We start from the raw sequence: 18,622 nt of genomic DNA, 5'->3' as shown, positions 1-18,622 counted from the left end.
AGCAAACAGGTTTTTAAGTTATGAAGGTCCAGCTTGCGTGTTTGTTCAGATGGCTTTGCTCATGCTGAAGAGGGGGTGGAGGGGTACCGGATCAAAAGGCCGCTGCATTCTGAAATGGAGCGTGAACATAAGTGATGTCGTGGCTGCTTGCTTGGTCTTTAATAACTCAACTCTATCGGCCCCACAGAGCCTCTGCGAAAACACGGCCAGTGACAATATCCATGGAACATTTTAATTCAGTTAGCCAAGAGGCGTGAAGCCTGCTTGCTCTTTACCCCACGTAAAAGCTAGAGTGGCTGTGGGTTGCTTTGCTGAAGACATCTGTGCCTTCATCTAGTCACACTGACCATATAGTTGAGAGGACTGGCAGACAGGCTCTACAACCACATTCTCTATGAATTAAGCTAGTAATGCATCTCTGACAGGTAGATCACTTGGGTTAAGTTGACAATGAACCGACAACGGGTTGGCAATATGGGAAGACAACTTGATAAACCATGGGCACGGTCTACTACTCACACCAAAATGTAAAACATGCATTTTACTTATGCATGCAGTACATTTCACACATTGCTAAGGTTTATTTCAGATTTAAAAGTATACTGAATGTCAGATCTTTGTGTAAACACACACACACACACACACACACACACACACACACACAAAGAATATTAGTGTTCCTCAAATATGACTGGAAAATCTAAGCAATTTGCACATCTGAATTCTTAATTCTAGCTCTCAGTAGAATTAATGTGCTACATTGTAATACACTGTACAGTTAGAAATAAAGTAAAACATTAGGGAACTAGCACAGATAAATTTGGGGACAATAAAATACCTCTCCAAATTCATACAGGGTTCCAAAATGTTCAATAATTAAATTTTTCCTACTGAAGCACAGTAAATAACCAGTTGTAACAGCTAAACCAGGACATACAACAATTGATACTCTGAAGAGTTCCTCGGCAAGGTCTTGGTATTAAAGTCAGAAGCAAGTCAGGTGTACATAACAAGGTCAGAAGGTTAATGTGCTTGAGTTGTTATTGAGGGAAAACTGCTAGACTGTGGCCACACAGCTCCAAGGTCTGTTTCTTTTGGAAGGAAATGACAAAACACCCAAGCTCTCTATATGCTTCCTTTATGCTGTATATGGCAGCACACTGAAGAAAGTGATGTCAAGTCAAAACCAAAGGAAGGCTTAACCCTGGCCTTAAAACAGCCACAAGTGTTCTAAGTGTTCTAAAGCATCTTGTTACAAATCTTGTTTTTGCTTTTGATAACTGCTTTAAGAAAAAAAAAAACTACATGCACAGAGTTCTGTAGTAATTCTTATATTTGTATGGATTTATATATTACACATTTATTACAGACACACTGAAATCATGAAGAGAATGCCAAGTGATAAATTTGTAAAAATGTACATTTTAAGATGAGAAAAAATAATTTCCAAAGATTTGTTAACAGCATTGAACATGAGCATAAAAAGAAATGAGAAAAGGTAAAAGAAAAGCAAGACGAGATTTGAGAAGTTCCTTTGAACATTTATGTGATGGTTGTAGAGGCAGCAAGAACCAGCTCGCTAAAATACACAAATGCATATATTTATGTAGTGCTGCTTTTAGACAGAGAAAGTGAGTGTTGCAATGTTCATTAATGCTACTGATTTTGGCCCTGTCTACTGGTTAATGTCTGCCTCTACACTAAATACCCAAGATAAACTAAAAGCAAATTCATTAAAATCATAGTTTGTACATCAAAAAAATTCATTACAATAGTAGAGATTCACATCCCAACATCTGCCTAGTTACTTCACAAAAATATGAAAAATTACATTGCTATTAAAATCAACAAAAAAATCCCAGAAAAGATTCACTTTTTTTTCCTGTTTTTTTAGCGGATATCAAAACATGCCTGTGTATTTTTTTAATATATGTATGGTGCCTCCCCACTCAGTGGTTAGGGTAGCCCTTAAGAGAACTGACCTGCTAAGATAAGGCACAGGGCACTTTTACAGGAAATAGTTGGTTTTCAGACCAACACTACACAGAGCCCATTTAAAGCGCTTTGGACCTGTTTACCATTAACTCACAGTGCAAGCCTGAACCAAGGGCAAGGGGTGTCACCTTGCTAGTGATCTTAAACTGATTCATTGTTGTGGTACAATATTCACTAAGGTAAATTTTAAAAAATACATAGAATTTGGCTAACTGTACCCAAAAAGTTGAAAGTGCAGGGTTGACGACGTGCTCTTGATTTGTCTTTAGTTTCCCATTCGTTTGTATAACATTTGGCAAATACTCTTGAAAGCTACTTATTAGGTGGCAGGTCCAGACATTTCATGAATAAGGGCAAGTGGAATTATTCACATTTACCCAAAACATCTTTCAATTAAAGACATTTTTGGCTGTATGAATAGTCTTGATTCTGTATTCTGAGGGCACTTTTTGGAAAATCATTTTTGAAATAAGATGTATTTGGTGCAAATATATATTTTTTAAAAAGTCAAATCAATATGGTGATATTGGAGTTATCTGATCTTAGAATAGATACATCTACCATGCTCTGCTTATTTTGGATTGTCCCTCCCAAGTGAATAATTTTTAAGTTTGGAAAAGAAATTTGCCAACACTGATAGCAGACTGGCAAAAGTATTTTGAGGTACTGATTTCCATAGAGCCATTTCTGTGAAATGGACTACACAGACAAAACACACTATATTTATGGTGATGACTTCAGAGACAAAGGCCTACATTTAACTTCTGCAATTTCAAACTCAATGTGGCAGTAAGTTCCCTTCAATATTGCCATAAAACAGTATAAAACAGAAATAGCAGTTCAGGAATTGGAACAGAATGAGAAAAGGTGTGCTTTTGCTTACACCTGCAAATGTTTGTAGGGAAAGAAACATTTTCAAGTTTGTTAATAGAAAGAGAGGCACTGAGGTCAGTGTTTTTTTTTGTTTTGTTTGTTTGTTTTTTGTTGAGCAATGTCACAGAACTAAGCCAAATTCTTGACAGTGACATGAAAATGGCACTAAAACAAACATAAAACAATATACACAATGCATCTGATAGCTTATACCTTCATTGCACAGTTATGGTGTCCAATACACAAAATACACCTATTATGAGAGACATAAAATGATCAAACTCTTGCCACTGTATGTGTAATGTCCAAGGGTCAGTTTTTCCAAAAGTTAACCAACTGTACTTTAAAATGTGATGCATGCGTGAGGCTGAATCCTATGACTACCTACAAATTCTAAGAATTCCAAGGAAGCACTTCAAAGACAGAAGACTGGATAACTCTGGGAAAACTGGCCACTGATGCAAGAAAATAACCTGTGGGGTGTTTGAACAAAACACAAACATTCTTGTTCCTGAATGTACTGTGGAGGCATTTTACTGGCTTGTCTCTGCTTTTTCTCATTTGGTTTTTTTTGGGGATTTTTTTTTTTTTTTTTTTGTTCACTGTGACTGACTTGGATATGCAATGAACAGACTAATGCCTATACAGATGGCCAGGAAGATTGTTAGTGCAGGTATTCTTTTTCTTTTGTTTTACATATGCTGTACGTTTCTATATAATTCATATTACAAATTAACTATACACAACAAGCACTACCGTTCTGACTTTATAAAAGTCTGAATAGATCAAAAAAGTATCAAAGATTAATGATTACTTCTTTTCATTCATCAATATTGTGACATTCCATCTGTTTTTTGGGGTTTTATTACTAATCATTTTAGACAGTGTTTGATACTCAGTGCTACATAACTGTAGTAAAAAAATCTCTCATCCCCAGGAAGGGGCATTTGACTGGATAGAAATATAGTTCAGAATGTTGAGAAGCATTAAAGGCCTAAGAAGAGCCTTTATGCTGGCAGTCATTTTGCTCCGTCCCCAATGAGCCCATCCGCAAACGGGAAAGATGGAATAAAACAACGAGAAGGAAAAACCCTTCAAATTTCAAACCGCCAGAGCAGATGTGGCTCTAGTGTGACATCTTAGCAGTCGGCCATATAGCGCCCTGTAAGAACCAACACGAACACACACACACACAGAAACACACACACAGAAACACACACACACAGAAACACACACACAGAAACACACACACAGAAACACACACACAGAAACACACACACAGAAACACACATTACTGTGTACATAATCTCTCAATTGCTGGAGTGGGGAGGGTTTGTGTTTGGAGATGATAACCGAAACTGCTATTTTGTGTATTGAGAGTAGAGATCTAAAATCTTACCGGTGGCAAATCTCTTCTTATTTAGTGAGAGTCTGTAGCCGGAGCCAACCAGATCCATGTCCACTCCGGAGAGAGTGCTGCCCTCGGTGAAGAACTGAACCGCAAGTGTGGCTGGGATCGAAGGCCCATCTGATAGCTCAAACTTTGCCCTCAGAGAGCCGGATCCTGACACACACACATACACACACACACACACACACACACACACACACACACACACACACACACACACACTTATATCCCTTTCAAAACAAACAGGTATAAGCCCATTACTCAACCCTATGTCTTTGTACCTTCATTTTCCAACTTTTCGGTGATGTTGTTCAGCTTCCACAAAGACTTACTCTGTTCTGCATTCCTGATAGCAAAAAGACAAAAGCACTCAAACCTCTATTCTACTATTCCAGAAAATATGTTTGCATAAATGAGAGAGAGAGAGAAAAAGAGAGAAAGAGTGAGTGAGTGTATAAGTGAGTCTGGGGGATATTATATGATTTAATGTGCGAGATGGGTGATATGCTAATTCCCTCCACCTCACCAGATGGCGCTGGGGAGCGATTGCATGCTGGTGACACCTCCACTGACTGGCACCAGGACCTGCACGCTGCTCAGCGGCCCAGGCGGCTGCATGGCCTCTGGGTTGTAGCGGTAGTCCACGCGCACGTCTGTGGTGCTTGGCTCGCACTTCCAGTACACGGCAAGGTTCAACGGCGTCGAATGAATCCCATTTGAACATACCTGGGGCAAGAACATCCGAGATGTCGGATACGGAGAACGGAGACCTTAAAGCTAGAATTGCCTTTGCTTGCTGGTGCATGAAAAAGTACAGTTGGAATATCATAGTGCTGAGTGAAAAACAGGTGAGAGGGTCCTTAATGATTTAAAAAGGTGAAACAGCACCATAGTATTGATAGAACACTGTTCTTCAGGGGTAGCAGAGAGGCATTACACACACTACTTGTTGAGCTACGATTTCAGATGTAGAGAAATAGTTACAGCTGTCTGAAGGCCCAGCTCAAGACTCTCATGCACACCTGATACTTGAGGATGTCCACATTGTAGTAAGAGGAGGTAGGGTTCTGCTCCGAGCTCTTCCTCAGGAACATGGTCAGGGCAGACATGTTGAGCCAGAAATCCCGAGTGTTAGTGTCGCTCTGAGAGGAGTCACTGATTAACACACGGAGACACACACAGGCACGTCCACATGCATGCACACACGCACATGCACACACATGGACACATGGATATAGACACACCCATGCACACACGCACGCACGCAAAGACAGACACGTGGATATAAAGACACACAGACATACTCAGTAATTCAAGGCTAAATGTATGACTGCAGCACAACCCTCCAACTAATCCTTTTCTTTGGTAATGCACCAACACTATTACCATATTTCTCAGATATGCATCCATCCTAGTCATACCGAACATATTTGAGGAAGTGTGCTTGGATTAAACACCAGAAGGCTCAGAGGAACAAAGAAGGATAAAGACGTCCAAATATTAGCAATACAATGTAGTAAGCCCCCTGTGTTGTACTTGCAGGTTGGGTAGGATCTGCTCCAGTTTGCTGCTGTTTCTCTGTCTCTCTCTCTCTCACACACACACACACACACACACACACACACACACACACACACACACACACACACACACACACACACACACACACACACACACACACACACACACACACACCTGTGTAGTAGTTGCTGGTTGGGTAGGATTTGCTCCAGTTTGCTGGTGTTTCGCAGGCGGAAGCTGAGCACTGCTGGTGAGGGACTGGATGTGAAGATCTTGATGATGCCACTTGGGAAGGACAGTGTCATGTCTCCTGTAATCTTCACTATACACCTAAAAAACAAAAAAAACAAACACACACACACACACACCCCTTTTGTCTAGCGCCTATCTATGTATTACTAGTTTTAAAATAAGATGGTTAAAAATTATGGTGGAGGCTACAGTGATCTTTCAAGTGTCTTTCACTTTAATAACAAAGAGACCCAACAGGCTGTCTGAAATTACTTTACTGCACTTCTGGGTCCTTCCAGGCTTCGTCATATGAACTCACTTGCTGGGATCAGCCCCTTTGAAGTAGGCATTCACTGTCTCGGTGAACGCTACAGCTATGGGCAGAGAATCCTGTGATGCTAACGTCACTGGACTAGGCCCTCGGGATGTGCCTGTGAGCAAGAAAGGAGATGACAGCCCAGAGGAAAACATGACTATTAAAAAAATAATGCACGGTCAGTGCCAAAGTAACTGAAGGTTAGGACACTTTAAAACATAAAGCAACATATAAATCCTGCAGGCTTTTGTTTGCTTAGTTCGCTTGTACGTTTCAGATTTCAGCAGTATCAGTCAACAGCCTCATAGAATCCCTGCACATGGTAATTTTATAGCATCTCAAATATGAATCAGCATTGCACAGATTCTGGTAGTAAAGACAGCTTACAGCACATTAAAAAAGCAGACTTACACTTTCAGCTAGATGCGCAGTAAAAAGCACACACAAACAAAATAAATACACGCCAACCTCTTGGTGATAGTTCCTATGGGAGCACAACTATACGCTTCACATGCCAATTTTAAATCTGATCAAATTAAATGAATTTAAAATGTTCACCCAGGAAGCAAGGTAAACACGAAGCAGGCAGCGAGTCTGAAAAGAGGCAGGGTTTAGTGGACAAGGCGATGACGTGACCTGCATTGGGAGGACTTATGCAGGTCACATGGACTTCCTGACCAATCAGGAGTCAGGGGTGGTCAGTTAGTAGCTTATAAAAACACCTTCAAGGCAGGCAAAGGGTTTCCATTTGTGGCTCAATGTACTTTACCTGCTGGAGTCTCACACCTCTTCTCAAAGGTGGGCAGTTTCCCCACAAACCCATCATCCTCTTACAGCCCAATGAACAGATGAAATCCACAAATGGGAGATGTTAAATAAGTAGCATAGCAATCCACAGATAATGCATGACAACCCAGTGAAAGGATGATTAGGACATTAACAGTGGAGTGATATGAAACACGGCACAATTCGTGGTTAGAAAACATGATTATGATCAATATGTACGGAAAGGTACATTTCAATGCTAAATGTTTCACTGTAGTGCTTTGTGTGTGCACACATGGGTCTTACCAACGGTGGGTGTGTTGCTGGCACTGATGGAGGTGCTGGAGCTGAGGGAAGAGGAGCTCTCTGCACGTGCCAGAGGAGCAGCTAGGGTAGGACTGGAGCCAGTCACCTTAGGAGGACTAAAGGGTCGGCCCTTCACGCACAGCAGACAGTCAGTCAGCAAGTCGCATCAGAAGAAAGATCAATAATTAGCCCAGAAATCTGAGCAGCAGACAGGCCTTCTATTACCATCCATCAGTGACTTAAAAGAGTAAACATTTTTTCATGCGCACTCAATAGCATCTGTTGAAATCACTTTGAAAAAGGTGATTTGATTTAAAACTCAATGTGGCAACGCTCTTTATGGTGGTTAGCAGAACGTGCTGGTCAATAACCCGTAGCCCAAAAGTATTTACTACCTCGCTGATGCCAGTCAGTTTGCCGGCAGGCAGTTTGGGCCGTGATGATGGTCGAGGAGGTGGAGCTAAAGCTCCTGTCCCAAGGGGTGTCGTCGGTCTGTTAGGGGGTGGGACTGTCAGGATACAGAGACAGTTTGGAGGTCAGGGCATACTTTAGACAAGGGAATAACCTTTGTGCTATGACATCCCTGCTGGTGGAGACTACGAACAATCAAAACTTCACAAGAGACTGGAAACAACACAACACAACACAACACAAAACAAAACACAACCCAGCCATGCTTAGAAGCCATTATCAGACCTTTGAAATTTGTAAACAAGGGTTTTCTAAGAACATGCAGCATCATGTTAGATGGTATTTTTTCAGATCACAAATTAACCCAAGGGGGAAAAAAAACAAAACAAAACAGCATGAGGGAAAAAAAAAGAAAAACAAAGGCACCAGAATAAAAAAGAAATCACAGAAATGATGGTCACAGAAATGCAGAATAAAATGTATAACTGAACTCGTTAAATTAAGCTGCATGCGGTCAGACTACATATTCCTCTAGGATATCAAAAGGCAAGTTTTGTAACCCATCATTAAAATTAGAGGTTCCTTTATGGTCATATGACCACTGGTAATCTTGGTAAAGCCAATCAAATTACATTTCTTCCATCTTTCTACTGATGCCCCATATAATAAAGCTTAGAGATGCTATTTTGCATTCAATGATTAACTGGGCCAGTGTTGAAAACTTTTAAACATTCAATAATTCTCAACAGAAATGGAGGAAAAATGATATAATAACTAAAATGAATAAAAAGTAGTCAAATAACAAAAAAAAAATAAAGGGAACAAAATTCAGTTTAGTGAACCCAAATTAAATGGCTACAGGCTGCCGTACCAAGCACAGCATGGTGCTAGGACACCCCAGCATGCTTACAACTGTTATTCATCACAATTACCATCCTGCAAGTGGCCAGCTGGCAGAGGCATGGTGTGGTCCTCCAGCCAATGGGGGGTGCTCTCCTCTTTAGGTACCATAGTAGTAAAGTGATCTGTGGCTTGGCTGGACAGGAGTTTGGGGTGCTGGGGCATGGGCACCGAATAAGGCCTCAGCGGGAGGCGAGATGGTCCATGGGTATTTGCAAAGTCATCGCTAAAAGCTACCCATCGGCCTTGAGACCAGGAAGGCAGTGGCTCGTGCCGGGTGACTGGAGCGCTGAGTGGGGGCTTGCTGGACCAACCATTCTTCAGGCTTGCCCGAAGGCCGGGAGGGACGCTCATTGCTCTGGGTGGGTCATGTGCCAAGTGGACAAAAGGGTCATCTAGGACTCCCCATTTAAAAGTAGGAGAGGGCACAGTGGGGACTGGAGGTGGGCTTGGTGACAGAGGAGGCAAAGGAATAGGCAGTTCTTCGGAAGGTAAAGGGGCAGCAAGAGCCTCATTTGCCTCGAGCTGGTTGGCCAGTAGGGATGAGGGCTCCCGTTGTAATACCACTTCCGCTGCAGAGGGCGCCAAACAGAACAGTGTGTTGTTGATTGGTAAACATGAACAAACTAGCCTTTGGGTCTGTCGTGACAGTTCATTCATCCTTTTAAGAAAAAAGTGCATTTCACATATTTCAAATTTAGAAGCATGAAACATGAGTCACTGAAGATATTAATGAAGTTATATTAAATACCCAAGTCAAATCTCAATTAAGTTTAATTAAATGAGAGTTGAACAACCAATAGAATTATTGCAAAAGATCCAAATAGCCAATAGAGAGGTGGGGCATCAAAGCAAAACAATGCAATTTTTGGCAAAGCAGCTGCCAGTCTATATTAGGAAAAGATGAATGGGCTGCATATTTTAGTAGTGATGACTGAAAATATCACTTTGAAAGTGGTAATGGCATTAACTTCACCTTTATAGAGGTGAAGGTTTATTCCCTGTGAGTGCACGAAACGTGCTCACAACACAGATGACACAGACATGCACACATGCATGCATGCATGCACGATCACACACTGAACTAAACAAAACCTTATAGTTAAGACCCTGGGAACCCTTTGGGACAGATTAAGCAAACAAAAGATTACTTCGAGAATTTAGATGGATGAAATCTAGCAGGATCAGTGGTGTCCTCCTCAAGCCTCTCATGGCATTTCTTTATTTTGCATTTTAAAAACACAACCAGGATGCAGTAGCTTTACCTGCATCCTCAGGGACCGTATCATTCAACTGGAGAGAGAGAGATGGACAGAATGGTGAAAGGAAGAGAGAGGCCAGGTCTAATGGGTGAGAAGGGAGTAAGGTGTAAACACAATCCCCAATAACAAAGGAATAATAAAAACAACAAACTCAACTTTATACTGAAGCATATTGGAAAAGAGGGAACTGAACTCAGAAGAGGTTAATGAGGCTTTCAGCGGCATCTCCACGTGGCACTACTGCTTCCTGTCCCACAGCACTCTGATGTTACTGCTGTGCGTTTGACGCTCGCTACACTAGGGCACTGTATTAATAAGACCATGTTCATGACCCAGGGTCCCCATGCCCTGCCCTCTGACCACCATTTGGCTATGAATTACGATTGGCCTTCACAGCCCAGGTTGCAGTCTGGTAGGTCGTCTGTCGCTCGATGGGCCAATCAGGGGATTGCAGTGGACTTGCTTAGAACTGGGCCCTCCAAAAAGGTGGTTCATGGACCCAGGCCTCCCCAGTGTTACTTTCTAACACTTAATTAAGACAAATAATAAGATAAGATAAGAAAAATAAGACATGAGAAAACCAAGGAAATAAATATGGGGAAAGCTACAAAGTAGCCTGTAAATTTGTAAAAATACGCATTCAAAACAGTTTTAAAATGCATTGCCTTTCATATAAAATAAAACAATTGGTTATGCCCATGTACTACCCCTGACCTACACTCAGAGAAGGAAAATGAAAGCTTTCTATTCCCAGAAGGAGATATTCCGCTTCATTTCAACAGTGAAGGTCAATCGCTTGGACAACCCCGAGCTTTCATATAAATAGCAAAAGATAGGCGAGTGGGACAAAAAGAGAGAACAAGGGAGGCAAGTCTAGAACCATTTTGAAAATACCACCAATGATCAGTCCGTCCTCTCAAATGTCCAGAGCTAAGCACTGAGTTTCTGTTGTATGCGAGCTCTCAAAATTCTAACTTTATGCATGCCAATACAAAATAGAAAGGGACAATTATCAAAATAAGAGGTAAACAAAAAAGACAGAAAATGCAATGCAATAACAAGATCATTAAAAACAACCTCCACATGGACGGAGTGGTACCTAGTGACCATAGAGTTGAGAATACAGTCTACATTGCAGAAAATCAACTGCAAAGGCTGTGCAGTGCATGGGGGTTTCTGTGACAACAGTAGTCTGATCAAGCTCTCTAGAGGCAAGTGTTGTGGACAGGAAAGGCCCAAATGCTTTCACCAGCCTGTGTGCAACATCAATAATGGATGTGGTGAGTCGTGAGCCAAGCCTCCCCAGGCTGGAGGAGGGGAGGGAATGAATGACCATCTATATATTTAGTATGTGTGTGCATGTGTGTTTTGGGGTGTGTTGTGTTGCCTTGACTCTCTTTGTGGTGACCAAAGATAGGAATAAATAGGAAACCACTGTTGGGTCACATGAGCCAAAAAATGAATACACTTTTTTTTTTTTTATCGGATTTGGGGTAGCTGTAGGCATTGCTATACTTGCTATTCTTTCTGCACTACCTGAACAACTGAATAAAAAGCTTGTGTTATAGAAAGCGTATGTGTGTGCACGTGGGTGTATAAAATGCTGATTCCCTTCACTGACAAACTCCAATAGCACAATGCGATAGATTTCAATTGACTTCATGTGTTGTGGCACAACTTGAGAGATTTCAAATTTATAGCCAACTGACATCAACTGATATTAAATGTGGTTTTACTGAGTTAACTGATGATGTTAATTGCTATTGTTATTCTAAGACTGAAGTGCATCCACCCAGCGGGGAATTACCTGCAGATGATGATACCGAGGAGGTGGAGCCACTGACGCTGGGACCAAATGGATCCAATGAGAGCAGGTCATTATTAGCCAGTTTACTAGTGAGAGAGAGAGAGCGCGAGAAAGCAATAGATTGTTATGAATATTGCAAATGTCTCTTGAGCGCGAGCTAATGTTCAGAATGTTCAAACTTAAAAATGTAAGCTTTTAAAACATTTCTACTGCTTTTTTCTTATGGTTCAGAGAGGTTTATTGTGTGAGAGGTGACATTAAAATTCATGAGGTTTATATTTTGTATTTCATTTGTTGTAAATGGCTTTGAATTTGATTTTACCAAAAACATTTTTTTTTTTATGTTAAAATGTGACATTTTCTTACTCATTGTATGAGAGTTGTTGTATCCTGGGCCTTCCTAGCTCATCACCTGAGAGTGAGACAGAGTGGGAGAGAAAAAGCAAGTAAGAGTGAGAAAGATGCAGATTGCTGGGAGCATTCAAACCTTTACATTTCATTCTCACCCAGTCCATTAAATAAGTTATCCATAAAATAAAATGTTTCATGCAGTTACATGTTCTCCAAAACTGCACAACAAGCTTGCTATTCTGGGGCTGACTGCTGACTTAATACTGCTTTCTTTCAAAAAGGAAAATAAAATTTGAAATGGCATGTTCCCTCCATGAAACATTTACTCACAGAAAACAACCATATGCCTGACACCATGACTTGAAATGTCAGATGCACCCTTAGAAAAATCAAAGATCCAGATAAAGTGCAGACCAAATCGAGAACATAATGAAGGTTAGAACAAAGTTGATTTGAGGACAGTATTCCAGGCATAGGCTCAGGAGTTAAAGTTGAAACTCCAGTAAAAAGAAATGTTGTCAGTCCTGGACTGCGCAGTGGAGAAAGCTGGTCATAAGTGCAAGTCTGACACAGGTCTTTAGATAGCTGGATGCATTTCAGATTTACAAACAGCCAACATACTACATTGTTAAAAGAAGCAGATTAAATGTTTGTTGCACTAAACTGAATCCTAACACCTGATGAAGTTAGTGAACCCCTTTTGGCCTACAGTACAACCAGGAATGTGTATGGAGTAGTCTTCCTAAGCCATACTCACCCATCACTGAGTCTAAGGAAGACTGAGTGTGTGGAGCAGTCCTCCCTGGATAAATGTGAATGTAAGAATGCAAGATACACTTTCAATTCACCTTCAGGGTTAGACAATGAAAGGGTAAAATCTTTAATTCTGTAGCTTGCTCATAGTTTCCATTTATAAATGCCTATTAAATTGCTACACTATGTTTGTTTCACCCAAGTCCCAAGTGAATTAAGCCTATATAAAAGCAATAATCCTAAAAATGTCATTTGTTTTTGTTCATAAGTACTAGGTAACCCCTCTTTATGTGTATATTCTTGGACAACTAACTTCAGTTGAAACAGTAATACAAAAATGCTTTTATCTTGTATAGTTTTTCCTTTCTTTGAAGTGCTGGAATCCTTTTCGTTTGAGGGCTAGTGCTGACATTGCAAAAGAGAAATTGGTGTTGAATGTAGAATTGATCTAATGCAAACAGTGGTTGGTAATAAACCAACACCACTCTCCATCATCAAACAAAGTCAACAATATCCTTGCTGGAGTCATCCAATACATTGTGTTATAATTCTGTTCTAATTAAATCATGATTTCTATCTCAAGCTCATGAGGATCAGGAAGGATCCTGATCACCCAAATTTCATATGGCAACTTTGGAGCTTTAGGCTCTTCCACACAGCAGAGGTCTGCAGATAAGACAGGTAACAACTCAAGTCATACCTCTCTGAATTAATTTGACACCATTTTCAAAAATGATCACTTTTCTTTAATAGCATTCATGGACTTTAAATAAGCATTGTTTAGATCTAGTAATTATTATTTATCCATTGTAATTGATATGTACTATTCTTAGTCTCAACAATAAAATATTTCAGTTCACTATGACATCTAAATTTACTTTAAATTGAAACTTTTCTTTGAAGACTAGCTGTGTTTTGGTCTTGTGGAAACAACCAAGGTTACTACTAAAAGCTAAATTAATTTTATGTAAGTGAGGCGCACAAACTTTTTGGTTTTTTTTGTAAAGCCAAAATGCTCACTCTTCTTTATGGAATGTACACATTATATTCTGACATGCATCTGCATTTGATTAAACCATAATTTACTGGAAAAAATGTAAAATTATGATCAAGGAGAAAAAACAAACATGCAATTAAGCAATTAATCTTCATCCCTGGCTTAAGGAGGCAACACTGTGTTGTTGAGAAGAGAGACCGGGCGGGAATTATATATTTTTTTATTTTCTTGTGGGATGACTTGGCTTCGGAGGGGTGGCCAGAGCTACACGAAGGAACAACTCAGCGAAAAACCCGCTGCCGCCAAAAAAAATGAAAGAGAGAATGTCAAAATGGCGAGGACTCTCCAGAGCCAAGCCTTTTTGGGGGGGGGGGGGGGGGGGAGGATGGCAGGAGGAGAAGAATACTCACTGGACTGGTTCCTCCTCATGTGGACCTGGAAAGGAAAACAGGCATTAATTAATGAGGGAGAGAGGAGTTATGAAAATAATGGGGGACATGAAGTACTGCGTCCCCACATTCATTCAGTGAGTACGGGCCTCCCAGGAGGAAACACACACACACACACACACACACACACACACACACACACACACACACACACACACACACACACACACAGAAAAGGAAACACACACGTAGATCAAAGTAAGAGCCAAAAACATAAAGTCATGCTATCAGAAATATAACCTCTGAATCGTAAAAAATCTTTAAAAACAAGAACAGCATAAAATACAGCAGCCAGTTCAACCTTTTGATGCAATGCGTTTGATCTTCTAAGTTCATCAGTGGTGCAAAAACACCAAGTGAGATGAGGGGATACTATAGGACAATGCCACACTGTACTAATGTGACCATGTACTTCTGTTTGACTATATAGAAATGCTGCATATAAACTCTCATTACAGGTTTTATTACTGCAGTCTAAAAAACCTTAATCAATCAGAATGCAAACTGGGACAGGAAACACTGCTAAAGCGTTAAACCACCAGATAAAGTTGTAGGCATGGAGGCAGGATTTGTCCCCATAAGCACAGAGTGGCAAATGGGATCAATTATAGCTCTAAGGCCAAACACCAGACAAAAGCAGTTATGACAGAACGTTCAGAGAGAGAGAGGGGAAGAACAGAAAGGCAGCAAAATATATGAAAAATAAAAAATGCTTTGCCTGTAATCTACAACAGATGACGCACATTCATCCCAACCTATATTTTTAAGCTCCGGAACAACATGGAACACATCTGTCTGCCTGGGGGGGGGGAGACAAAGAGGGGATCATGTGAAAACTAACTGAAAGGAGCAACAAACAAATAAACAAAAACAAAAATGGATGAAACACTTCCAATGGGACATGAAGACAAACAGTAAACAGTTGTTTTGTTTGTTTGTTTTTTGTGTGTGTGTGCGTGTGTCAGGGAAGTGGTTAATTATTGCAGAGGGTAATCCTAGTGTATACTGGGTTCATTTGGACCATATCAGAAAGCAGTGCTTCAGTCTGGCTCACTGTCAGAGTTGCTCTTGAAAGACATTCTCCTCAAAGCAAACCCGCGAGGCAGCAAAGACGAGGCCAGCAGACGGGCCAGGCCAAGCTTACTGCAAACAGGCGCCAAGGAAGACTTGTGAAGAAGCAGAACAGACTTATGCACTGCTTTCTGGGGGAGTGAAAAAAAGAGAGGAGAACTAATGGAAAATGCTCAAAAAGTGAACAGAAAGAAGATGGGACCTTCGTTTGGGATGGATATTGCAAAAGAGAGAAAGTTCAGAGTTTTGACCTCATTTAAATAAATTAACATGAAGTGACTAAACATTTCGTGGGTGTGTCACACTTGTGCTATTACTCCGTTCATCACCGACAAGCAATGAGATGAGAAAGCATTGGATGAAAATGCACTGGGCTGCATCCATGCAATCTGAGCTGCACACAAATTCCAGCAGTAGCACATTATAATCCAAAACAGTATTAACATCTCTAGATTATCTTCCAGTCATTTTAACCAAAAGCAACCATCAATGGATAAATACACTGAGTCCAGTTAGAGAGGAGAAGAAAGAGCTCTTTAAGTTATCTTTCATCAGCTACTACTAAACATGTTATTGAAGGTAAATGACCTGATGAGAAACTTTAAATGATTTATTGCACAGGCCAGTCACAGGCATGCCTATGAGGAGACAAAACGTGTTAACTGTTTCAAGAAGGGTCAACATCCTTGGCAGACTGTGTAGATATAACAGTCAACTACTGCCCCCTAGTGTCAATGTCAACAGAACAGAGAGTGGGGGCACAGAAAAAGAGAGTAACAGCACAAAACAGGATGAAAGGAAGTCACATCAACTAATCAGAGCTCTCTCACAGTTCAGAGTAAGCCAGTCACACTATGTCCAATTGTGTATATTTTTGTGAGTAAGTACCTATAACCATGTGCTTATGTTTATGTGTGTGCTCAACTCCATCTTACCATGGTGGAGGGAGAGAGGGTGATGTTGCCGATGGAAGCCTTCAGCTCGTCGATGGTGGCTTTGTGCTGGTGCGTGCCGTTGTTGGGCTGCACCGGTTTGATCTCCACGTGGAATTTCCTGCGGTCGTCCTCTTCCTCGGAATCGCTGGATGAGTAGAAGGAGTTGTCTTTGGCATGTGAATGGAATCGTTAAGGAAGTCACAGGACAGAGACACAACAGAAACAGTACTTTGGACAGGGAATAAGATCACATGTAAAAATATTAGTCTACAGTGAACCCAGAACACAGAGTTAAACATCAGCTAGAAGCAGAATAAAGGAAACCATAAAAGTAAATTAATAAATAAAAGCAAACGTTTCTGTAAAGTAGGAGATGAGCACAACTTGCTGAAAGTAACAAAGGCTCATACATATTGGCTCTGGGTAAAGTTGCTCCGCCTCAAGGAATCTCAAAGAAGACAATTTATACTAAGCAAGTATGACCTTAGTAAGAGGTTGTCAGTTGCTGCGAGATGTTGTACTGGAGAGACTCATTTTCAGGAGCACCTGCCTGAAGGATATCGTTTTCACTGACTTCTGGTCGAATGCAGAACCCCTCTTCATCTACCTGAGGCACGTTCTAGAAACACAACACAACACACATGAAGCACAGCACAGCACACCGCCTCACACATGAAGCACAGCACACCGCCTCAGACACGAAGCACAGCACCCTACACATGAAGCACAGCAAAAAATGTGTTATGACTTCACAAATCCACCATGTATTGCAACTTGTATAACAGACAGTTTTGAAGCCACTGGGCTACATCTCACTGCATTTTGGACATCTATGGCTCCATAGAAGTCTGGCGGTGCTCCATTGGCAGTGTTCTACAAAAAACAAGCAAGTGAAGTTTGTGAATACAACTGCAATAAAGCATATATAGTTCATCAGTTAAATGTGAAGTCATTTTGAACTACAGCTGTGACAAGATTTCAGAGGACAATTATACCATTGTTACTGAGTTATTGGGTCACCCATTAAAAACACAGATGGTCAGCATATGTTAGAAAACTCAAAAACAGAAATATTACTGTGGAAATTTACTACAAAATCACTTAAGTAAGAAAACTACTGCCCTCATGTGCATGTATGTTTTACACAAAAGATACAAAACTTGATCAGCTGACTAACTATATACTTAAAAAATACTCACAGCAGCTTCAGGTTCTGTAGACTCACTATATGAATGAAAGATAAACAAAGGAAATGGGTAATTACTGTCAGATTTATTAACATTAGTATCCCTCAGCACATGATGAGATGCAGCTACCTGAGTCATTTGACTTATACCATTATTAACTGACACTCATTTTCTGCTTTCAATGACAAACAGTAATATTCCAGTAATTATATGCCCACTTACGTAGAATCTGTATCCTTGTCTTTTCGCCGCCCTGGAATGGTAAATGGCTTCCTCTTCCTAGGTTTGGCAACTAGTTGAACAAATTACACAGTTGTTACCCTGAGCAACTCCAGGCTCAATGCTGGCAACAGTGCTATTATGACTGACTCTAAACCTGCATGTGACTCAAGTTGGAACTATCCGAAATGGTTTTTGCTTAATTCAAGCAACATCTAATCATTGAACTCCAAAAAGTTACATGACACATTGGCAGATTTGTTGCAAACAAGGAGATGTTGCCAAGAGATCTGTGAAGTGTGTTTATATACATACAAAAACACTCACACACACACACGTAAAAATTTAAATTTGCATTCAAACTTGACCACAGTTGCTGTGCATTCAAGTTGCCTGCAGCAGAAATGATAAATAGACCACAACTACACAAAAACAATCTGTTTTTGTGTAGTTGTGATCTATTTATCATTTCTGTACGCCACACTAGCTAAATCAATTAAACAAATTATTGTAATAATAGTTAAATCTGGCTGATTGAACAAATACATGTGAAATCTATTTCATACTGCAATGACAAAATAGAACAAAAAATATACAGAGCTAAAGAAGCTTTGCAAATTGTTAATTTATAATTAAAATTCTATTTAAAGCTATTTGGATCTTTTGCATAAAATAAACAAAAATCATTCATTTCACATACCTTCACTGGCAATGGAGACATTACATTCCTCAAATTCAATGGGCCCTGCAAAGAGTATAAAAGATTCATCTTGCGGTTATCGCACGTTTTGGTTTGTGGCATGTTCAGACTCCGTCATCTCTATGCAATTAAATAAAAGGCGGGCAATAGCAACTTTTTGTG

The 18,622-nt window shown here is 40.4% G+C and overlaps 1 protein-coding gene across 5 annotated transcripts in view; it reads right to left on the bottom strand.

Annotated features, from left to right (window-relative positions):
* Positions 1 to 1,315: 1,315 nt before the first annotated feature.
* fcho2 (FCH and mu domain containing endocytic adaptor 2) overlaps positions 1,316 to 18,622 on the bottom strand; it is a 39,859-nt gene continuing 22,552 nt past the window's right edge. Inside the window, exons 9-30 of one of the 5 annotated variants that reach the window (XM_081714146.1) lie at positions 18,461 to 18,505; positions 17,764 to 17,833; positions 17,554 to 17,578; positions 17,171 to 17,227; positions 16,916 to 16,973; positions 16,355 to 16,530; positions 14,310 to 14,334; positions 12,907 to 12,951; positions 12,165 to 12,210; positions 11,799 to 11,884; positions 9,995 to 10,072; positions 8,762 to 9,301; positions 7,814 to 7,926; positions 7,419 to 7,548; positions 7,117 to 7,176; positions 6,351 to 6,462; positions 5,975 to 6,130; positions 5,302 to 5,434; positions 4,806 to 5,005; positions 4,561 to 4,625; positions 4,268 to 4,432; positions 1,316 to 4,030 (exon numbers count right to left, since the gene is read on the bottom strand). In XM_081714146.1, the coding sequence (XP_081570272.1) occupies positions 4,008 to 4,030; positions 4,268 to 4,432; positions 4,561 to 4,625; positions 4,806 to 5,005; positions 5,302 to 5,434; positions 5,975 to 6,130; positions 6,351 to 6,462; positions 7,117 to 7,176; positions 7,419 to 7,548; positions 7,814 to 7,926; positions 8,762 to 9,301; positions 9,995 to 10,072; positions 11,799 to 11,884; positions 12,165 to 12,210; positions 12,907 to 12,951; positions 14,310 to 14,334; positions 16,355 to 16,530; positions 16,916 to 16,973; positions 17,171 to 17,227; positions 17,554 to 17,578; positions 17,764 to 17,833; positions 18,461 to 18,505 (2,408 nt within the window). In that variant the 3' untranslated portion in view covers positions 1,316 to 4,007. The remainder of the gene's footprint in view (positions 4,031 to 4,267; positions 4,433 to 4,560; positions 4,626 to 4,805; positions 5,006 to 5,301; positions 5,435 to 5,974; positions 6,131 to 6,350; positions 6,463 to 7,116; positions 7,177 to 7,418; positions 7,549 to 7,813; positions 7,927 to 8,761; positions 9,302 to 9,994; positions 10,073 to 11,798; positions 11,885 to 12,164; positions 12,211 to 12,906; positions 12,952 to 14,309; positions 14,335 to 16,354; positions 16,531 to 16,915; positions 16,974 to 17,170; positions 17,228 to 17,553; positions 17,579 to 17,763; positions 17,834 to 18,460; positions 18,506 to 18,622) is intronic. The other 4 variants (XM_081714150.1, XM_027007930.3, XM_081714154.1 and 1 more) reach the window with 4 other exon arrangements.

Source organism: Electrophorus electricus, chromosome 1 (genome assembly GCF_041902795.1).
Source record: "Electrophorus electricus isolate QZ-2024a chromosome 1, ASM4190279v1, whole genome shotgun sequence".
NCBI lineage: Eukaryota > Metazoa > Chordata > Actinopteri > Gymnotiformes > Gymnotidae > Electrophorus > Electrophorus electricus.
Note: the sequence above shows the minus strand (reverse complement) of the source record. Positions and strands in the feature narration are given on the sequence as shown.